This window comes from Macaca nemestrina, chromosome 10 (genome assembly GCF_043159975.1).
Source record: "Macaca nemestrina isolate mMacNem1 chromosome 10, mMacNem.hap1, whole genome shotgun sequence".
NCBI lineage: Eukaryota > Metazoa > Chordata > Mammalia > Primates > Cercopithecidae > Macaca > Macaca nemestrina.
The window spans coordinates 24,520,199-24,542,865 of record NC_092134.1 but is presented as its reverse complement, the minus strand read 5'-3'; the positions used below and the strand labels follow the sequence as shown (position 1 = coordinate 24,542,865).

The 22,667-nt window shown below is 49.7% G+C and overlaps 1 protein-coding gene and 1 non-coding gene across 6 annotated transcripts in view; both read right to left on the bottom strand.

The window, feature by feature from the left end:
- Nucleotides 1–408: 408 nt before the first annotated feature.
- Nucleotides 409–530, bottom strand: LOC112424392 (small nucleolar RNA SNORA40). The gene has a single exon (XR_003015138.2). It is a non-coding gene; the product is annotated as a small nucleolar RNA SNORA40 (small nucleolar RNA).
- Nucleotides 531–4,983: 4,453 nt separating this feature from the next.
- Nucleotides 4,984–22,667, bottom strand: part of LOC105468325 (slingshot protein phosphatase 1) — a 75,945-nt gene continuing 58,261 nt past the window's right edge. For all 5 annotated transcript variants that reach the window (XM_071071174.1, XM_071071176.1, XM_071071175.1 and 2 more), the window contains 3 exons: nucleotides 21,443–21,643; nucleotides 14,699–15,245; nucleotides 4,984–11,486 (listed from right to left, as the gene is read on the bottom strand). In XM_071071174.1, coding sequence (XP_070927275.1) covers nucleotides 10,230–11,486; nucleotides 14,699–15,245; nucleotides 21,443–21,643 — 2,005 coding nt within the window. In that variant the 3' untranslated portion in view covers nucleotides 4,984–10,229. The remainder of the gene's footprint in view (nucleotides 11,487–14,698; nucleotides 15,246–21,442; nucleotides 21,644–22,667) is intronic.

Genomic DNA, 22,667 nt, shown 5'->3' with positions numbered 1-22,667 from the left:
TTTTGCTATTGATTCTACAGTCCTAGAACCAACCTTCTTTTTTTTTTTTTTTTTTTGATTAAGAGACAGGTTTTACTTTGTTGACCAGGCTGGAGTACAGTGGTGCCATCAAAGCTCACTGCAGCCTCCAACTCCTGGACTCAAGCAATCCTGCTGCCTCAGCCTCCCCTTCCAGAGTAGCTACAACTACAGGCACATGCCCCCACACCCAGCTAATTTTTAAAGTTTTGTGGAGATGGGGTGTTGCTTTCTTGCCCAGGCTGGTCTTGAACTCCTGGTTTCAAGCAATCCTCCCACCTCAGCTTCCCAAAGTGAGGGGATTGCAGGCATGAGCCACTGTACCCAGCCTGCAACTAACACTTATGGTTATCAGTACTCCCTCCCTCAGTTAACTGACTCAGGTATCATAATAGCCTTTCTTATATGTATCAGAACTCATACTGAACAGTAAGTTCTCGATTGCAAAAAGATTTATTTTTTGCACCTGTCTGTATTTGTCCACAAGTTAAACAAACGCACACGTAAGTACACAGGGGCTCCTTTTCATGGCATATCTCATTTACGCCCTCACTCTCTCAGCATCTGTTGAGCATCTCTGCCCTCTAAGCATTGTGCACATGCATTAGGGACTATTTTCCTTGGGGAGAAGATGGTAGGGTAGAAATTGCATGAATTTGGAGTCAGGCACTCCCAGCCTCTGCCCCTTCCTGGCTGTGTGTCCCTGAACCACGTTACCTAACCTCTCTGAGCATCCACCACTTCCTTTGTAAACCAGAGTCGTATCTGCTGTGAGGATTAACTTGGTAATACATGTGAAGGCCTTGCAACTAGGAAAAGCTCAGTATATACTCCAATTCCAACAATAACGACCACCATTTAGTTATTTGGGAGTCTTCCAGGCAGAAGGAGATTTGCATGCATTATCAGTGAATTCTCCAATGGCCCCATGAAGTAGGTAGCATTGTCAACTCATTTTGATCCAATTTCAAGAACCAGAGGGAGGTCTACCACCACCACCACCACCACCACCAGCACCACAATGTACCACTTGTGGGATAACTTGTTGCTTTTTAATCTTTTATTTTTATTTGTTTTTGAGACAGGGTCTTGCTCTGCTGCCTAGGCTCACTGCAACCTCTGCCTCCCAGGGCTCAGGAGATCCTTCCACCTCAGCCACTCAAGTAGCTGGGACCACTGGCACACCACCATGCCTGGCTAATTTTTGTAGTTTTTGTAAAGATGGGGTTTCATCATGTTACCCGGGCTGGTCTTGAACTCCTGGGCTCAAGCAATCTGCCTGCCTTGGCCCTTCAAAGTGTTGGGATAACAGCCGTGAGCCACTGTGCCCAGTCAAATTTGTCTTTTAGAGTCGGATGCTGGAGCATCCTCTCCTAGGCTGGGAGGTTGCTAATGTAAATGCCAACACACTTTATTTGCTGAAGCGGTTTACAAAAAAAGGAATTTCGGGCTGAAAATGGACTCTTAACAAGGTACTTCAGGATACACAATTTCCATTTAAAGGCAAAATATGGTGAGTATGATCTATGGAAGAGAAACACACCTTGTGTCACTCCAATAGCCTTTGGAGCAAGAAGTGGGTTCAATTTCCCAGGGGCTGGGGGCTTCGTCTCCAACTCACCTGCTTTCTTGCTGAAACCACAAGGAGATGAAGATGCATCTTCGTCTGGCTTCTTTCTACTTCTGGGGTGGGAGAGACAGCTCTGGGAAGGGTTTCAGATGCGGAGGGAGCAGTTCCCATCTGGCTTCATCAATTTTTGGATGTACCTGTAGGCAAATGACTTCCACTCTGTAGGCCCGTTTTTCCATAAACTGAGGATAATGCCAACAAGGCAGTAAATAGAAGGATCCCAAGGTAGTCCAAAGAGTCCAAGAAAGTTAGAAGGAAAAGGACTCTCCTCTGCCTCTTTTTTTTTGAGATGGAGTCTCACTCTGGTTACCCAGGCTGGAGTGCAGTGGTGCGATCTTGGCTCACAGCAACCTCCAACTCCTGGGTTCAAGTGATTCTCCTGCCTCAGCCTCCCGGGGAGCTGGGATTACAGGTGCCCGCCATCACGCCCGGCTAATTTTTGTATTTTTAGTTGAGATGGCGTTTCACCATGTGAGCCAGGCTGGTCTTGAGCTTCTGACCTCAAGTGATCCACCCGCCTCGGCCTCCCAGAGTGCTGGGATTACAGGCGTGAGCCACCGTGCCCGACCCTCTCACCTCTTTTGAGATATGCATCACAGACCGCAATGCCCAGTTTGGAGGATTCCGGGCGTTTCCTTACGTAAAGCACATAGAAGGAATGTGATAAACATAACCTGGTTTTAGGCGGCAAGGATGCGTGGGTGGGTGGTGTTTCCTGGGTGGGGCTCACTTTGTGTGCTATCAGTGGAGCTCTCCTTTAGAAAGGGCTTCTTTACCACAAAGTGAATCCCCCTAAGTTCCGAGTCATCCTCCGTGCTGCCTTTGGAGCCTCTCCCGAACATCTTGCCAAGAGGGGCTTCCCCAGGCATAAACACAAACAAGCATGCGGATCCTCCCCAGCAAAACCACCTCCACTGTGGGTGTGATCTGGGGTCACACCCAACTGGGAGATGGTTACTCTGAGGAGGAAATCAGGGGAAAAGCAGTCAATTACAGGAATATTGTCCTAGGGCCCTGAAGAAATAAGTATCGGATGAGTTTTATGAACACATACATTGTTAGGGTGGTGTGGGTGTTGTCTCCAAAAAGCATGTGTGCGATGTGATTGTAACTAGCAAAGCGTGAGCCCACTCAGTTGCATCACATTCTTATTTTCATGGTTTCTAAACTTGGCCATCAGAATTCCCAGGGAATCTCAGAAACATACAGATTGCTGGGGTCCATTCCACCCCATTCATGGCTGGAACCCAAAGAGAATTTGTTAGCTATCTTCAACCTTGCCAGGGAACAGTGTCTTGAACCATGACCCTCAGTGATTTGTTTTGAAAACATTTTACAGAGAGGGCTAAATTATAGCTTGGTAACACTATTAGAAGCATTCTGCGGCTGGGCACGGTGGCTCACGCCTGTAATCCCAGCACTTTGGGAGGCCAGGGCAGGTGGATTACCTGAGGTCAGGAGTTTGAGAACAGCCCGACCAACATGGAGAAACCCTCTCTCTCCTAAAAATACAAAATTAGCCAGGCGTGGTGGCACATGCCTGTAGTCCCAGTTACTTGGGAGGCTGAGGCAGGAGAATCGCTTGAACCCAGGAGGCGGAGGTTGTGGTGAGCCGAGATCATGTCACTGCACTCCAGTCTGGGCAACAAGAGCTAAACTCCACCTCAAAAGAAAAAAAAAAAAGAAGCAACCCGCTAAACTTTTAATATTCAATAAGCAATTCTTAATGAAAATTTGGCACCCCATATAGATTTACCTAGAAGGGGCTGGGCACAGTGGCTCATGCCTATAATCTCAACACTTTGGGAGGCTGAGGCAGGAGGATCATCAGAAACCAGGAGTTCAAGACCAGCCTGGACAACATAGTGAGACCCATCTCTTAAATAAATAAATAAATGAATACATACATACATACATACATTTAGCTGGGTGCAGCAGTGTGTGGCTCTGGTCCAAGCTACTTGGGAGGCTGAAGCAGGCTTGCTTGAGCCCAGATCAACACTTCAGTGAGCCATGACTGCCACTGCACTCCAGCCTGGTGACAGAGGGGGACCCTGTCTCAAAAAAAGAAAGACTTACCTAGCAGGACTAAATGTGCTAATTAGCATGTGAGTAATCTGGTCCCCTTGACAATTGTAATTCTTTTGGTAAAGTAATAAACTTACATTCTGGTTTATTCATCAGTCATTTGAGTCCAGTTGAGAAAGCAAGTCCAGATGAACTGAACAAAATACTTCCTGGCTCTGCAGGCACTGGAATTTAGGGGTCACACCCAGGTACTTGCGGCAGTCAGTGCTCACCAAATACATGTGTCCCATACATTTCCCAGTCTCCCTGGCTGTTGCGTTCGGACCCCGTGACTGGGCCTTGCCCACTGGAAAGCGAGTAGAAATGATGTATTGCATCCAGACAGAGGAGACTGAGTGAATGCGAGTCCTCCTTGGCTACACAGTTGAAAGCAAAGAACTCTAAGGTGGCAGAATTTTAAGATGGAAGTTGAGGTGGCTCACACCTGTAATCCCAGCACTTTGGGAGGCCAACGTGGGAGGATCACTTGAAGACAGGAGTTAAAGACCAGTCTGGAGAGCAAAGTGAGACTTCATCTCTATAATACATTTTAAAAATTAGCGGGGCAAGGTGGTGCACACCTGTAGCCCCAGCTACTGGGGAGGTTGAGGTGGGAGGATCGCTTGAGGTGGGAGGATTGCATTAGCCCAGGAAGTCAAGGCTGCAGTGAGCTATGATGGCACCACTGAACGCCAGCCTGAGTAACAGAGCAAACTGTCTCAAAAAAAAAAAAAAAAAAAAAAAAAGGAAGCACCTCTGCTTCCTGAGTGTCCAAGGGAGGAGAGCCACCAAAAGCTGCCTGGTGTGCAGTGGCCTGGAACATGAGCATGTACCTTGGAAATCAGCAGTACTCAGCCTCCAGAGTCCTCCTCTCCCAACAGGGCTGGGGGGAGCAGGTTAGATGTTCTCTAGTGCATACCTCTGGCTTTACTTTTTCTACTTGTATGGGAAGAGAACCCACCCAAAGTCCAAACCCTTTCCTGGTGGATAACTTTTTTTTTTTGGTACACAAAGGACCACCCACAAGTGGGCCTGCTCTTGCTTACTGACAAAACTAGAAAGAAAACAGACTAGTCCTGGGAGGAGCTAACATTTCTTCCCGTGCTCCTTTCTTTGGTGTAACTTGTCCAGGTTTTCTAGCAAATAACTTAGCACATAATAGATGCTCAATAAAGACTGTCCATGTCAATGACGACGATGATGATGTATCAGACTGTCTTGGCAAGGGTTGAGGAAGCAGTTTCCTTTTTTATAAACTCAGTCATCAGGAATTTATAAAGAAAAAGTTTATTTTCATCACAAGAAGCACACACACTATATACAATACACACCAACAGAAGTAAAAAAAAAGTGCATTCTGCATCTTCTACTGCAAATTCACAGTACAAAAGATACTGCCTTTAAATATATTATTAAAAAAACAAGAAAAACAATATAATAAAAATAATCATCAATATCGTAACGCAATTCACGGGAACCCACTGGCAGCTTCTGGAAAACCAAACAACTCCTGGTGTGGAGCTCCTGATTGGGGGAGGGACGGGGATTGGTCTGTACCTACATTTTGTTGCAAAAGAGCTCAGGACACTAACAGAGAGGAAAACAAGGGTGGCCTAGGTGGTAATAAAATGTCTATGAAAGAAAAGTATGATTGTGTGACTGGGGAATGGGCAGGTGCTGGACTCTGGTGCAGAGGCCGCCTGGCCTGCATTACCCCACAGCTGGATAGCAGACCAAGCTACGTTCTTTCATTGGCTCCTATGGGACGCAGCGTCGGCCAATGCCTGCCTGGCCTGCAGGAACTACCAGTGTTGTTTCTAGCAAGGCTCCTTGGAATAGATAGGAACACACAACGTAAAACTGCATAGCAGAATAAACACGTATGGAGTAGGACAAGCTCACATCCCAATACCAACCACTACTGACAAGATCAAGTATCCAATCACAACAGATGAGAGTTGAACAGTTTTGCATAAATACATAGTATTTGTAAACTATTATTAAGGCACTCAATTGTAAAACAATAATTACAGTGTAGGAAAAGAGGGAGGAAGCAGCTATCTTCTCATGCAGCAAGGCCGACAGGAAGGACAGTGGAGGACTGGTGATCTGCTTGTCAGGACTCCTGTCTGAGACAGTGACTGAAGCCAGGGCCCCAGCACCTATGGCCAAACAAGAAGATGGCAGTCTCTCCAGAACCACCCAGGGCAGCTCTGGTCACAGTTTCATTCCAGATCATTAAGGTGATTTGCTCTGTGGCTCAGGTGACGTAATGTGTCTGGATGCACATGATCATTTGACTTGGTTTCTATACTCAAATATACAGATGCAGAGTGAACTCACACACACAGGCATTCCATTGCAGAGCAGACAATGACAAAACAAGTGGCTGGGGACAGGGGTCATTCAACGACCTTCGTTTGGCCTGCAGTGTCTGCAGGAATCTGGGTAGTGGCACCAAGATGAGTGAGCCTGCTCCGTGCTAGCCAGGTGTCACCAAGTTTCTGATCTACCCAGCTCTTGCCAGAGGTGAACGGGGTCCCCTCGCTGAGTTGGTGTTTAGAGGAGCCCTGCTAGGTGGCCAGCCAATGAGGAGAGTTTTGGGCACAATGTATTCTGGCACCAACAATTTCCCACCAATGAAAGGCAACTCCCTCTCCAGATGTCTCAGGTGAGGGGACTTAATAGGATCTTGACTCAATTATGTCGCATGTGTTCCCGCTAGGGAGACAAGGTCCCCACGAGAGTGGTGGGGAAATTCAACAACTTTCTAAAATGGACTGCCCTGAGATAAGAGTGTGTTAGTCCAGGGCCGTGCTGAGGGTCTGTTCTGTTCAAGCTCAGCTCCATACTGCTGCATCCTCTGGACTTCTCCAGGGGAAAGGGCTTTAGATTACCGGAATGCTCTTTAGCTGAAGAGGGCAGGGTGGAGCAGAATGGGCTTGGACAGTACAGCTGTCTGTGTGCACCCGGTGAGCAATCTGTATGCTTAAGCAACAGGGTGCCAAGGAGAAGGGCTTGCCACCCAGCAGAGAGCTATTCAACGGCCCAGAGGTTGGCTGGGGTCCCTGCGCGGAGAGCAAGCAAGCAGGGAATGTAAAGAGAAACAAACTTTGTTCTTAGGAAATACGTGCAACCAGGGACCTTGCTAGAAGACGCGGAAGTAGCCATAAGAAAAAGAAATGGAAATCGTCATTATCAATTAACCATCCGAGAGCAGCCTGGTCCTCCTCTTCCCGTGACCACTATCCCCCTTATACTTAACAAGACTTAAAGAGAAGACCTTCCTGTACCAATGCAAGGTGAAGATGTAGAAAAGTTCAGTCTAACTTTTGGCATGCCACATGAATTAATGTGAGACAGAAAATAAGATTCAGCTGTTTATACAGAGTATCAAGCTGATTTAGAAATGTTCCTTTTGTCCCAATTCAACAAATGCATTCAATGAAAATGATAGTCATAAAAAATCAGTGCCTTGCACAGCACAGACCCCTGCCGCCTCCGCCTGCCTCTTTCCTGTGATACTTATGTTTGGAATTTCCCCCATCAGCTAAGGTTGCATACAAAGCAAGGGCCAAGATATGGCATATTTTACAGTGCGGACAGTATGAATTTGTCTTTGCCCAGGTGCCCCAAAGCCTGACGGAATGCTCATCTTGTTCATACAGCATTTTATTTTTTTGAGACGGAGTTTCACTCCCAGTTTCACTGCACCCAGGCTGGAGTGCAGTGGCGCGATCTCGGCTCATTGCAACCTTCGCTACCCAGGTTCAAGCAATTCTCCTGCCTCAGCCTCTTAAGTAGCTAGGATTACAGGCATGCGATACCACACCCAGCTAAGTTCTGTATTTTTAGTAGAGACGGGGTCTCACCATGTTGGCCAGGCTGGTCTAGAACTCCTGACCTCAGATGATCTGCCCGCCTCAGCCTCCCAAAGTGCTGGGATTACAGGCGTGAGCCACCACACTCAGCCGCATCATACAGCATTTTAAATAGCCACGTGCCATCTGTTTACATGCAACTGATCTGGGTTCCAAAAAAAAAAATCTTTATCCTTTTCTCCAGGCCAGAGTATTAAGCATCAAGTCAAGAATGCTTCACTTTGCTCTGAGGACGGGATCAGTGCTCTTGTCTGGATATTGACATGCTAGCTGTGCTTCAGAAAATGAATAGGTAAGTCAAAGCCAAAGACCAACTTGTATTCTCCCGATTCCACACCCCACCCCCCAACTCTTTAGATAAGAAAAATTATGGCTTTCAAAATTAAAGTTTTCAAAAATATATCATTCTCATACATAGACGTGGTTAAAAAACCAACAAAAGCCTGTCATCACTAAATTTAAAAGGTTATTTTGACACAAAAATTGATCTACCACATGAAATTTGATTTGGCAAAAACATACTGAACTTGGTATTTTTTGAGGCTATGCTTTTGTTGGCTGAGGGAGAGGGGGACCAACCCACAGGGTTTCAGGAATAAGTGGATAATCACCTTTTAAGGTGATTTTAATTGACACTAGTGGGAAAACAGCTTCCTATAAAGTAATGTATGTATTTTTAAAAATCACTCCAAGTCCCAGAGAGAGGATTTTTGCAAAAATTCTGCCCACTAGGTGAAATACGGACTCGCCTTGTTCCCGTGGACCCGGCCTGGGGTGCTTTCTACAACAGCTTTGGGGAGCACGGTTCTGACCAATGTAAGATGATGGCTCACTCACCCACTTTCAGAATCAGCTGGCCCTTGAAGGCTTTCTGGTTTCACTGAGTCAATCTGGCGGACCCAGCTGAGGGCAAGATGGAATTGTGGAAGAGCTTCAGACAACTGTGTTCCCCTGCCTTCTCCCACGTACGCACCTACTCCATCCTGCACAGGTGAGGCTAGTGCGGGGCTGGAAAAGCTTGTGGTCGGGAGGAGGGAAGGATCTGGCCGTAGGTGTCAGAGAGGCAGAGGGCTTCAAATTTACCCAGTTTCTTCCTACAGGGCCATGGGCAGCCCTGTGTGGCAAACCAAACCAGGTAAAGGGCCTGACCGTAAGTATCTCAGGCTTTGTGGGCCACGTGAATTCTGTCACATATTCTTTGCTTTTTTTACAACTCCTTAAAAAGGTAAAAGCCATTGCTAGAGCCAGGGAGGTTGATGCTGCAGCGAGTCATGATTGCACTACAGTACTCCAGCCTGGGAGACAGAGCCAGGCCCTGTCTCAAAGAAAGGAAAAAGGAAAAACCATTCCTAGCTCACGGGGCCACATGCCACAGCTTGCTGACCCCTGAATTCAACCTTTCTGCTCTTCGACAAGCTGCCTCGCCCTCTTGAAATGTTTTGATATCCAGCTTGCTGACACCTTTGATTCAAGCCTGGCGCAGTGGGACTAGCTGAGCTCACCTGAGTCTTAAAGGGGCCGCCCACAGAGCCAGGCAGCGACTACAGATCTCTCTTTTACTCCATCACCACTGCTGGGAAGAGCTGGAGGGAAACAGGAAGCAGTAATCTCACTGCAGGAAGGGGCAACCGTAAACATCCGGGAAGCGTCCCGACAGTCCCGTTCCTTTCGGGGAAGCTGCTGAAATCTCCTTTCCCTTCCCTAGATGGGCCCTAGTGGACCTGAGCAATCTGGGCTCCCAGCAGGACGATGTGTCTCAGAACCACCACCTGAGCCAGACACTTGAGCAATTTCAAACCTAAACACAACCATGTGGTTCAGCAGCAGAGGCTCAACAATGCGGGTGGGTCCTTCCCCTCCAGATTTAAACTTCAGCATTAGCGACAACTCAGTACAACCCATATATTTTCCCCCACCAGACCCCTGTGCTTGTCAAACACGTAACAACACAACCAGGACAGAGGGCCTGCACCGCCCTTTGGGCACAGAGTCAGCTCAACAGCGTGGGGCCACCCATCTGATGACTTTACCCAGCAGTGCTTGGGGCTGTCAGGTTAAAAGTCTTGACACGTCTGGGGTCCCAACCGAAAAACAAAATGAAAAGTTTTTTTTGGAAAAACGCTTTCAGACAGAGCATTATTCCCTGGAACAAGTCTTGGTCATTCTTGTGTTTTAAAAATAAAAAGCACAGCGAGAACAGAGGTAGGACTTAACATTGCCATCGAGAGTTTTCTGCGAGGTCCAGAATCAGCTAGAACGTGTGCGGCGGTGAGGCTGCCACCACCAGGACTCTTCTTTTGTAGGCTGCGAAGGGAACGGTCTGGACGTGTGCGCCTATGTGTGCACGTTCTTCCTAAAACACGGTTCTTCTTGAAGACACGGTGGGAGTGGAGTTTTGTGTCTCCTGGCCGGCGGCTCCTGGTTCTTCCAGACCACACGACTGATAGCTCTCCTTTTTGTGCTGCATGTTGGTTAGTTTCTTCTCCTCTCTATGGCAAGAGTAGGGGAAAAGTTAGGATGACTTCAATCGTTTAAGGGAAATCAAGATGTAAGGGGTCGATCAAAATCCACAGTGAAAGTGAGGGAGGGATCATATGAAAATATCTGCCCGGCCTGACGCAGCAAAAGGCGGGTCAACTTTTGCTCATCCACGAAGGGCTCTTTAAGTTTTCTGGGGTGGGTTTCCCTGATGATTTGGAGGTTGCTGCTGGGTCCCTCAGGGTTGCCTGGGGCTCATGCAAGAAGGAAGATTCGCTCAACGTGGCGTCCTGGGAGTCAGCGCCGGTGGAGGGGTCAGCCTCACTGGACAGGTCTTCCGTGGAGAAGTTGAGACTTCCGAGCTTGGCAAGGGAGTGTGAGCGCTTCAGTGGAGAAGAGACAGTGAGGCCTGCCAGCCGGAGCCGGGTCTCAATCTCCTGCGTCCGCTGCTTCACCAGCCCAGGTTTCCCACGGACGCTGTGGATGCTATCGCTGCTGGAGCTCCGGGTCAGGTTGGAGCTCATGGAAGAGGAGGTGGGGGTGTAGCAGATGGTCTTCAGAAAGTCTTTTGAGAAACTACTGGTGTGGTCCAGGCGGTAGAGGAAAGGAGGGGGGCTCTTCAGTGAGCCTCCTTCCAACGAAGCGGGGGCGGCCTCTGATTTCTCATCACTCCCAGCCTGGCCAGGCATAACCAGGGGGCCCAGCTCGTGGAGCGCGGCTAGATCCTGGCTCTCCTCGGGGATGCTGGCCTCCAGCCTGCCGGCAGGGCCGTCCCTGGAGGGAGGTGCTGGGTCTGTAGGCACGCTCTTCAGCCGCTCCAGTTCTTTGGTGTGCTTGCGGACCAAGCCCGCCTTCTGCAGCTGAATGATGGACTCCTGGTGCTGCATCAGGTAGCTGTTGGTTGTCGGCTTCTCAGATTCGTTACTGAACAGAAGCCTCAGGTCCTTGGCTGGCTTTGTATCTTTCTTGGGTGGCGATTCTTCCTTTGTTACCACTTCTGTGCTGGAAGGGTTCTTATCACAGTGAGAATTCTTCAAAAGGAGGGACTTTGGCAGGACTTTTGGGGTCTCTCTGGAAGGTTCCAAAAGGCTGGTTGGTGGTTCTAGGACAGCTCCAGCCCCAGGGCCACTGGTGTCTGGCCTCCTGGAGCCTGCTGGTGGTAGGAACGGGGGAGGTTCAGTTGGGCCGGAGGCTGGCTTCTCCGGAACACGGGACCTGTTGGCCATGTGGGCCACGGGGGAGGACGTGATGTGGGGCAGGAAGGCTGGCTGGGTGCAGATGGCGGGAGCACTGAGGTCCTCACATCGCTCCCTGGAGGCCTCAGGAGCCCCACTGGCTGTAGGGTACACGCAGTCGGCACAGGATTTATAGGAAGGCTTCACTTTGTTAAGGATCCCAAATATAGCATCATGCTACAAGGAAGGGACAAGAACATGGTGAGATGGGGCAGTCATGAGCAAAGACCAAAAACATGAGGGAGGGCAGGGAAAGGCATGCGAGGCAGGGCTGGGGGCCAGGCCTGGAGGAGCAGCTCTCATTTCACTTAGTACCGACAGCCAGACCTCCCGGAGCCCACTTGATTGTGGATAACCACCGTGCCTGGCCTGAGGTGGGTTTTATACGCCAACAGAAAACAAGTTTAGGCCAGGTGCGGTGGCTCACGCCTGTAACCCAGCACTCTGGGAGGCCGAGGCAGGCGGATCACGAAGATGGGAGAGCAAGACCACCTGGCTAACATGGTGAAACCCCGTCTCTACTAAAATTACAAAAAATTAGCTGGGCGTGGTAGCGGGTGCCTGTAGTCCCAGCTACTCGGGAGGCTGAGGCAGGAGAATGGTGTGAACCCAGGAGGCAGAGCTCGCAGTGAGCCGAGATCGCGCCACTGCACTCAGCCTGGGCGACAGAACAAGACTCCATTTCAAAAAAAAAAAAAAAAAAAACAGTTTACATTGTTTCCTAAGGAAAACCCCCTGCCTTCTGGTCAGTGAGGATCTAAGTGAACGTCACACACGCCTCTATGTCCCCACCCTTCACTTCCTCACAGGCCAGTTGATAGGTACCCAGTGGTCCTGGGAATGGACTAGAAAGCTGTGTGAAGAGTCCCAGGGGAGAGAGGGACAAGTTCAGAGTCTCCACGGGGGGAAGGCTGCCCAGAGGAACTGACACTTCAGCTGAGGCTTCTGGGACAAGCAGGTGTTGACCAGCGAGACAGCAGCATGCAGGCCCAGAAGCAAAGCGGGAGGAAGGAGAAGGGCACCCCGCACCCCACCCCACCTGCACAGGACTGTAGGCTGGAGGGCAGGACAAGGCAGGGGGCAACAGGGCTCTGTCTCTCTCTTTCAAATAGATAGAGATAGGGCCCTACTATGTTGCCCAGGCTGGTCTCGAACTCCTGGGCTCAAGTGATCCTTCTGCCTCGGCCTCCCAAAGTGCTAGGATTATAGGCATGAGCCAGCACAACCCACCAGCTCTCTCTCAACACCTCCTGATGTCCTTGCCCCATCCTCGGAGCCACTGTGATCCCAGGCTCCCAGCTTCCTCTCTCACCCCACCAGCCTGCCTATAGACCACAGTCAGAGGGGGCTCATCACCCGCCTGCTTAAAGCCCCCGCCATGGCTTCCGGGGTTTTCTTTTCTTTTTTTTAAATGGAGTTTTACTCTTGTTGCCAAGGGTGGAGTGCAATTGTGTGATCTCAGCTCACTGCAACTTCTGCCTCCCGGGTTCAAGCGATTCTCCTGTCTCAGCCTCCTGAGTAGTTGGAATTACAGGCATGCACCCCCATGTCCAGCTAATTTTGTATTTTTAGTAGAGACGGGGTTCCACCATGTTGGTCAGGCTGCTCTTGAACTCCTGACTACAGATGACCTCAGATGATCTGCCCACCTTGGCCTCCCAAAGTGCTGGGATTATAGGCGTGAGCCACCATGCCTGGCCCAGGGTTTTATCTCATCTGTCTTTATGGGTATTTGCTTTGTAGGGAAGTGAGGGAAATCCATAATTAGTATTTGATTTGGAACATTTTATGGAGGTCGACAGATGCAACTGCCCAGTTTTGTTTGCATTATAACATGCTGTTAATAATAAACTGGCTGTATACTTGAATGCATCTGTCAGGACCCCAAGTGCCCCAACTTGAGAACCACGGCTGTCCTGTGAGACGGGCAGGTGAAGCCAGAGGGAACGAAGTCAGCGGCAGGGCAAGGGTGGAAGCAGAGACCAGGCTGCACGGCCACCCTTCCCCTGAACCAGCCTTGGCTCCTGCATCACTTCCCCCATGAAGGAGGATAAAGTTTGGCTGGAATTAACGAATTTCTCAGTAAGCACCAGGTTGAAGCTCAAACCTTGTGGCAGATAATCCACTAAAAATGGCAACTCCAAGAGACTAATGGAGTTAAGTATTAGAGTCTAAGTTGGAAGGTTGGATACTTGATAATGTCGGGAAATTACTATCTTTTTTTTTTTTTTTTTTTTTTGAGATGGAGTATCACTCTGTCGCCCAGGCTGGAGTGCAGTGGCACGATCTCGGCTCACTGCAACCTCTGCCTCCTGGATTCGAGCAACTCTCGTGCCTCAGCCTCCTGAGTAGCTGGGATCACAGGCACGCACCACCACACCCAGCTAATTTTTGTATTTTTAGTAGAGACAGGGTTTCACCATGTTGGCCAGGATAGTCTCAATCTCCTGACCTCCTGATTCGCTTGCCTTAGCCTCCCAAAGTGCTGGGATTACAGATGTGAGCTACCGCATCTGGCCCTATCAGTTTTTTTAAAGGTGACAATGGTATTGTGGCTATGTTAACATACTGCGGCATTTATGAATAAAATAATGTATCTGAGGCCAAGCGTGGTACTCAAACCTGTAATTCCAGCACTTTGGGAGGCCAAGGTGGGCAGATGGCTTGAGGTCAGGCTGGGCAACAGTGAGACCTCATCTCTACAAAAAAATAGAAAAAATTAACCGGGTGTGGTAGCATGTGCCTGTGATCCCAGCTACTCAGGAGGTGGAGGTGGGAGGATCACTTGGGCCTGGTAGGTGAAGGCTGCAGTGAACCATGATCATGCCACTGTATTCCAGCATGGGCAACAGAGTGAGAACTTGTCTACAGTATGTATCTATCTGTATCTATAGTATATACCTATATTTATTTTTAGATATAGGTATCTATATCTACATCTGGGATTGGCTCCAGAATCGTCCAGGGTGTGGGGAAGTGGGTAGGCGTGAGATGAAAAAGCATAGTCACGTATCGCTAAAGGCTGAAGTTGGCTGATAAATTATATGTTTTAATTTTACATATGCAAAAAGAAATTGAGCTGGAAGCCCCGCCCAGGGTATGGATAAGGTATATGGGTGAAGATGGCGTGCAGAGATATGCATTATTCCTAAGAGATTCCCGATACGCTATATAAGGTACGCATTACGTACCCACAGGCAGAATCACCGTCTGAAAGAACCCTCAGGTCCCTGGAGATGGGAGCTGGGGGCCCAGCAGAGGCAACAGAAAAAAATCAGCTGGGTGTGGTGGCGCGTGCCTGTAGTCCCTGCTACAGAGGCTGCGGTAGGCCAATCAGAGTGGGATGGAAGGGACGAGGTGTGCCACCCTGCAGGCCGGGCCCTGCCTACCTCCGTGCCGTCGGGACAGCTCCTCTTGCTGTTGTTGTTGTTTAGGTTCTCCGAGTTGAGCAGGTTTTGATCAAGTTGGGTTGGAAGCCGCCCCCAACTCCCTGCTCCCAGGCCCTCCTCCCTGTCCGTCTCCTCCACCTGCGGCAAGGAGCCACTCTGGCCTTTGGGACTCCCAAACTCTAGTTTCTTCTTCACATCCTTCTCACAGAGTCCGGACCCCTGCTGGCGCTGTCTGGCTGGCCTGTGCACCTCTGCAGGTAGAGCAGCTTCCTCCAACAGAGCCTCCCTCTCCGGATCCTGCAGGTGGACCAAGCTGCCAGTTTCATCCTCGGGGGAAGGCAGAAGCGGGTCTGAGAGTCTCCGGAAACAGCAGGGGAGGGGGGGCCCTAAGCCAGGCTGGGTGGCATCATCCAAGCAGGGCAGCTGGCCTTCCAGGGTGCCATCTGGGGTCTCTGGCAAGAAGTCGCCGGGTCCCGCAGGGTCATCCACAGGCTGCTGGAGGTTGCTGTCTGTCTGCTGACGCCACAGCTTGTTGTGCCGCTGTTTGCTGCGGGGAGAGAGGATGGAGGAAGGTGAGGGGAAGAGGATGGTGCCTAGGGGTGCTGGGAGGAGTGTGCGGTGAGCCAGTGAGGGGCTGCCCAAGGTCGGGGCGCCAGGGACGATCCATGGCTCATTCAGGTAAAGCCTCTCTCTATTCATTTGTTCCCAAGAAACACAAGGATGAGAAACAACACTGGGATCTTAAGTTGTCCAGGCTCGCACAGGAAGCCTGATGTGACTTTCTGCCCCGATGACAACGGGGAAGGAACGCGGGGGCGTCTAGACTTCAATCTGTGTATCTGTGTTTAGTGCTGCCTCATTTTACGAACTTCGTCACGTCAGTTACACTCCATCTCTCATTTCTCTGTCAAATAAGAATAACAACGCTCTCCTAACTATATTGTAGGAATATGAAGAGAATCAAAGCAGAGTATGTACAGATCTATACACGATGATACCACTATACACACGCATAATGCACTGGAACACATTTGGGAAGATCTCGGAAAACTACAAAGTATTTGTGTAGGTCAGTTTTTAAACAATTTCTTCTACTGTGATGACATTGTTTTTATAATCCTTTTTTTTTTGAGATGAGAGTCTCACTCTGTGGCCCAGGCAGGAGTGCAGTGGTGTGATTATGGCTCACTGCAGCCTCAAACTCCTGGGCTCAAGCGATCCTCCCGCTTCACCCTCCCAAGTAGCTGGGGCTACAGGCATGTGACACTATCCTTGGCTAATTAAAATTTTTTTTTTTTTTGTAGAGACAGGGTCTTGCTGTGTTACCCAGGCTGGTCTTGTACTCCTGGTCTCAAGCGATCCTCCCTCAGCCTCCCAAAGTGTTGGGATTACAGGTGTGAGCCACTGCACCAAGCCCTATAATAAAAATGTAAGGCATAAAAAAAGAAGTTTACAGTGAAATAAGGTAACTAAGTCACCCTTAAGGACCTTAAAGTAATACCAATACAGGCTTGCAAGGGTTAAAAAGAGAGAGGTAAATGTAAGAGCACACTGTGAGAGCGCCATTCACCCTCTCTGCTCAGTGTGCACATTCCAGCCAGCAGCTATTCAAGGACACCGCCAAGCTGCTGTGAATCCAGCCTGGAGTGCCCAGCTTAGGCTGCAAAGGGCACTGAGTGCCTGGCAGGCTCGGGGAGAGGACAGTGAGATGCTCACTCTTCCTCCTCCTCCTCCTCCTCTGGGCCTTGCCTGGGGATCTGTCCAGCCCTTCTGACAGTGAAGGAGTCCACAGTTGGCCGGCGCTGTTCTTTGGACCCTGTTTAACCCTGCCAGGGCACTCACTCCTGCATTCCCAAACTTGGCCAAGAAGCTGGTGGACTTCGCCTGTGGCTTCCTTCCAACACCGGCCTGATATCACCCAGGGAGGTTTGCTTCTCATACAGACTGACTAGAAAGGGAACCGGGAGAAAGTGACGCCCAGGTTCTGGGCTTCCGACCTTAGAGCCTGGGGTACTGGAATCAAAGCGAGGACCTCCCCACCACCCAGTGTGGGCAACAGAACCGCAGCGCTTTTTGCACACAGCACCCTGACTCAGGCCGAGTGAGGGGCCGTGGTGTACCTCTCCCTCCTGCTGCCCACTGGCTGTGTGATGGGGGACAGGTTAGCCTCTCAGTGTCAGCTCATTATCCCTGTCCTGATCCTCGTAAAAGGGGGATAACCTGTACAGAACTTTTTAGGGTGGGAGTTCAGAGACTTTAAAATAAGCTCCATTTATTATTTACCACAAGCCAGATCTGGAAGTATCTGTAAAGGTAAACTTGTTTAGCACTGCAAAAGGAAAATAAATCTTGGGACCCTAAACTCACTAAGCCAAAGGGAAAAGTCAAGCTGGGAAGTGGGTCACACAAATCTGCCTCCCATTTTGGTTCCTAAATAAGATGGCTACGAAGATGAAAACCTACACACCTCCCTCATATCTTGCCCACAAGGAAGTTCCTTGCTGTCCCCAAGATCTTTACCCTAAAGCTTTTCTGTTAAAATTCACCATGGCAATGTAAATTGACCACTGTCTTCACAGGTGGGAGGGTGGGTGGGAAGGAAGACAGAGGACAGGACTCAAAGTCATCGCTCTACCGGCCTGACACAAATGCGTATCTGATTGTCTCCTCTGCCCTATTGTCTATGTTATGCAAAAACGCAGATTCACAGAGCCAGACGAAGGCATGCAGGACTCTCTTCCCCCTACCCCGCCTCACATGAAAATTGTGTATTTCTCAGTATCCCACCCTTTCCCCTTAAAATTTGAAGCCCTCAAAATTATCTTCGGAGAAAGGCACAGACCTGTCTCCTGGGTGCTCATCCTTAACACTGGCAAATAAACCTCCTGAAATGATTGAGACTTGCCTCGGTCATTTTGCTTGATTGACAGACAGCGCTTATGCAAACTTCACAGCAGCCCTATTGGGTGGGTATTCTTTAAAAACAATTTTTGAGGTGAAGTCTCACTCTGTCACCCAGGCTGGGGTGCAGTGGGACAATCTTGGAACCTCTGCCTCCCGGGTTCAAGCGATCCTCGTGCCTCAGCCTCCTGAGTAGCTGAGATTACAGGCACGCGCCACCACACCTGGCTAATTTTTTTTTGTATTTTTAGAAGAGATGGGGTTTCACTATGTTGGCCAGGCTGGTCTCAAACTCCTGACCTCAGGTGATTCGCCTGCACTGGCCTCCCAAAGTGCTGGGATTACAGCGACTGACCCTCAAATTTTTTTTATGGCTAAAATACATATAAAATAAAATGTGGGCCACGTGTGGTGGCCCAGCACTTTGGAAGGCCAAGGTAGAAGGACTGATTGAGCCCAGGAGTTTGAGACCAGCCTGGGCAACATAGTAAAACCTTGTCTTTACAGAAAATATGCAAAAAACTAGCCGACTATTGTGCGCACCTGTAGTCCCAGCTGCTTGCGGGGCTGAGGTGGGAGAATCATTTGAACCTGGGAGGTTGAGGTGTCATGATCATACCCTGCACTCCAGCCTGGGTGACCGAGTGAGACCCTGTCTCAAAAAAATAAATAAATGAAACAAAATTTGCCATCCTGACCACTTTTTATTTATATATTTTTAAAATTTTTATTTATGTATTTATTTTTGAGAAAAGGCCTCACTCTGTTGCTCAGGCTGGAGTGCACTGATGCGATCATGGCTCACTGGGGTCTTGAACTCCTGGCCTCCCAGGTTCAAGCCATTCTCCCGCCTCAGCCTTCCAAGTAGCTGGGATTACAGGTGCATGCCACCACACCCAGCTAATTTTTGTATTTTTAGTAGAGATGGGGTTTAACCTTGTTGGCCAGACTGGTCTTGAATTCCTGACCTCAAGTGATCCACCCGCCTCAGCCTCTCAAAGTACTGGGAGTACAGGCCTGACCCACCACACCCGGCCTCATCTTGACCACTTTTAAGTGTACATTAAATACATTCATAATGTTGTGCAACCATCACCACCATCCAGGCAGCCTCCAGACTACAGTCTCCAGAACACTCTGTCTCTGGCAAAGCTGAAATTCACTACCCAACGAATAATAACTCCTCATTCCCTTCTTCCTCCAGTCCCTGGCAACCACCATTCTACCCTCTGTCTCTATGACTTTGACTAAGTAGCTCATATGCATGGAAACATACAGTAGTTCTCTTTTTGTGATTGGCTTATTTCACTTAGCACAATGTCATGAAGGCTCATGCCTGTTGTGGCCTGTCAGACTTTCCTTCCTTCTTAAGGTTGTGTAATGCCCCACTGTATGAATATGTCACATTTTGTTTGTTCATCATCCATCAATGAACACTTGGATTGCTTCCGCTTTTTGGCTATTGTGGATAATGTTGCTATAAGCACTAATGTACAAATATCTCCGAGACACTGCTTTCAATTGTTTTGGATATATTTCCACAAGTGAAATTGCTGGATGATATAATAATTCTATTCCTTTTTTTTTTTTTTTTCCTTAGACCAAGTTTCACTCTTGTTGCCCAGGCTGGAGTGCAACGGGCACGGGGCTCACTGCAACCTCTGCCTCCCGGGTTCAAAGCGATTCTCCTGCCTCAGCCTCCTGAGTAGCTGGGATTACAGGTGCGCGCCACCATACCCAGTTAATTTTGTATTTTTAGAAGAGATGGGGTTTCTCCCTGTTGGTCAGGCTGGTCTTGAACTCCCGAACTCAGGTGATCCACCTGCCTGGGCCTCCCAAAGTGCTGGGATTACAGGTGTGAGCCACCGTGCCTGGCCCCTAATTTTCTGAAGAACAACCATACTGTTTTCCACAGCACCTGTACCATTAACACCCACATTAAGGTGAGCATTCATTGTTTTTTGTTTTGTTTTGTTTTCTTTTTCAGACAGGGTCTGGTTCTGTCACCCAGGCTGGAGTGCAATGGCACAATCTCGGCACACTGCAAGCTCTGCCCCCTGGGCTCAAGCAATCCTCTTACCTCAGCATCCCAAGCAGCTAGGACCACTGGTGCACGCCACCACACCTGGCTATTTCTTTTTGTACTTTTGGTAGAGACAGGGACTCAGCATGTTGCCAATGACAGCAATAGGAGGCAGAGAAATTCTAGGCAGACAGGGGCGGGTCCCTGGCAAAACCCCACCTTCAAGCCGAAAAGCCTGAAACCTGTGTCCCAGAGTAAGAACACTCATCCCGGTGTGCCTGCTCTTTCCCGACTGGCTCCTTCTGAATAATGTCTTTTTACCAATTGAATGTTGCCTTTTCCAAAACTACCTAGAGCCCACTCTGCCCCTATCCTGTGCCTATAAAGACCACAGACTCAACTGGCAGAGAGAAGCAGCAGCTGGACATCAGGAAGAAGTGCCTGGACGTCGGAGAGAGGCAGCTTGATTTCAGAAGATGGAGGCTGGATGAGGCAGAGAGGTGGCTTGACCTCAGGGGAGAGCAACCTTCCCTTCCCATCCCTTTTCCGGCTCCCCTCTCTGCTGAGGGCTGCTTTCATCACTCAATACAATCCTCCACATTCACCATTCTTCAATTCGCCCATGTGACCTCATTCCTCTTGGGCACCAGACAAGAATTCAGGACACACCAGGTGTGAGTACCCAAAAATGCTGTCACACTGGCCCTTTGCCCTTGCTGGCAGAAGGCAGCTGCCTCACACGATGAAGCAAAGGGCCCACTGAGCTGGTAACACACTGCTATCTGCGGACGGCAGAGCGAAAGGATATTATACCACACTCTGAGACCTTGGTGTCACAGGCACCCGCATCCGGACGCTGCTGTGGGGCCTGCACAGAGTTCACTCTTGCCAGTGCCAAAGAGGCCAGTTCCTCCACTCACTCACTCACTCCAGTTCTTGCACTAGTTCGCTTGTACGGTCCCTCCCATGAGGGGTTGAGTGGGGTGGGCTGAGTAAATGAGGCACCCCTGTAAGAAGTCCCACAAAGGGGTCAAGAATATATACTGCATCAGCAAGGCTGGTCTTGAACTCCTGAGCTCAGGCGATCCACCTGCCTTGGCCTCCCAAAGTGCTGGGATTACAGGCGTGAGCCACCACCCCGACTCAGTGTTTTAAGAAGCATTTTTGTTTAAGAGATGGGGTCTCGCTCTGTCATGCAGGCTGGAGTGCAGTAGCACGATCACAGTTCGCTGCAGCCTCAAACTCTTGGGCTCAAACAATCCTCCCATCTCAGTTTCCTGGCAGCTCGGACTGCAAGTGCCTGTCACCAGGCCCGGCTAAGGTGGGCATTAATTCTTAACTCAGAAGAGGGAACTGAGGCTCGGGAAGACTGATGAACTTGCCCTGACTTGCCCTGCTCATCAGTGGTGGAACCTGGTTGCTGTGCCTCTCCAAGTCCTTGGCTTTTCCTGCAGCAAAGCCGGTGCACAGGGCTTGGCACAAAGCAGATGCCCAGGAAGCGGGATGCGCACGTGCCTACGCCACACACATGAGGCCAGGCCTTGGCTTAGAACCTAGGCACCGTTCCCTCCGGCAGCAAAACCAGCTTTATGTGTGTGCCAAGAAAATCAAAACAGATCCCTCCTGGAAACCACTCATCAAAGCCCAAACAATAGTTGTTTTTCTCAAACTGGCTCCCCCTGAGAGGCAGGATTTTGGCTGCGGAAGCGGCTGCCGGGCCGAATGGGAGCACGCTCTGCTGCCGACAGAGGCCCGGCTGGCTTGGCCACACGGCCGCTCCAGCTCCGCCTGCCAACCCTTCTCTCCAGGCAGGCACCTACCTTGCGTCCAAGATGCCTTCATACTCAGACAGCTGCCTCATAAAGCCTGCGTTGGGACGCGTGATGCTGCGCTTCTGCTTCACGTAGTTATACGCTTTTTCCAGAGGCCAGCCGAATTCCTTCATTGCATAGGCTATGACTGTGGAAGCCGAGCGACTCACGCCCATTTTGCAATGCACCAGGCACTTGGAATGGTTCCTCCTGCAGGGGTGGAAGCAGTTAGGGAGGAGGGATGGGGGAGAAGCTGTGGGGAACGAGTTAAAAAGCTCCAACGACTTCATTTTCTCAGGTTTTACCTGAATCATTTTTTTAAACCCTGTAGTTATCTACTGCTGAAATCCTCCTACATCTGAATGTTTACGGAGCAGATGTCCACACACCCTCTAAAGGAAATACCACCACTGCAGAATCAATTAGCACACAATGGGATATCAAAAGAAATCTGTTCTGGCCTGGCCATGTTTTGTTTGCAGGGAGAGCTTCAACATTTGGCTGCCTTCAAGGACCAAGTGAGAATCTTCTCACATGGCTGGGATGGGCAAGGGGACCCTGGGATGAGAGTGGGCAGCTAACAGGATTTTTGCAAGAGCTCCTCAGCTGCTACAGCAGATGGAGACAGTGAATGAGTTACTGCAGAAAAATGGGGTCAGCAAACTGAAAGCTGCAAGGCCCTGGGGAGAGCGAGATGCTCTTCAGAGAGGAGGGCCAGGGAGCAGGAGGGAGGGCAGCCGCAGAGAAAAGCCAGGAGTGGGAGACGGGGCTGGCCCGTTATTTGTAAGGAGGCAGTGCTGGCCCAGGCCTGGCTAATTTACCAGATATGGCCCGGGGGACAGTGTTTCTTTAACTATCACTTGCTCAAGAATGTGAGGGAGCGCCAGGCCAGTAAGGGCAGCACCTGCGAAACTTTATTTGTACAGAAGGCAGACCCAGCAGGTGGGAGCCGGCTCTGGTTTCCTATACCCCAAGCTTGAAATTCTCCTGCAGATCTCAGTGGGTTTTTTTCCTCCTAACTGCTGGTCTGAAGTCTCCATCAAGGGAGTCTTGAGTATGTCTCCTGGGAATACAAGGGAACTAAGATTTGGTTAAGGACACATCATGTGGCTTTGACCCAGAGGGAGACAAAGCAGAAGAGGGTGATTGTCTGGACAGCATCTCAAAGGGTTCTTTTTCTGTTCTTGACTTCAGTAAGGCAGAGCTGTTTCGCAGGGGAATAAAATGAGCATCA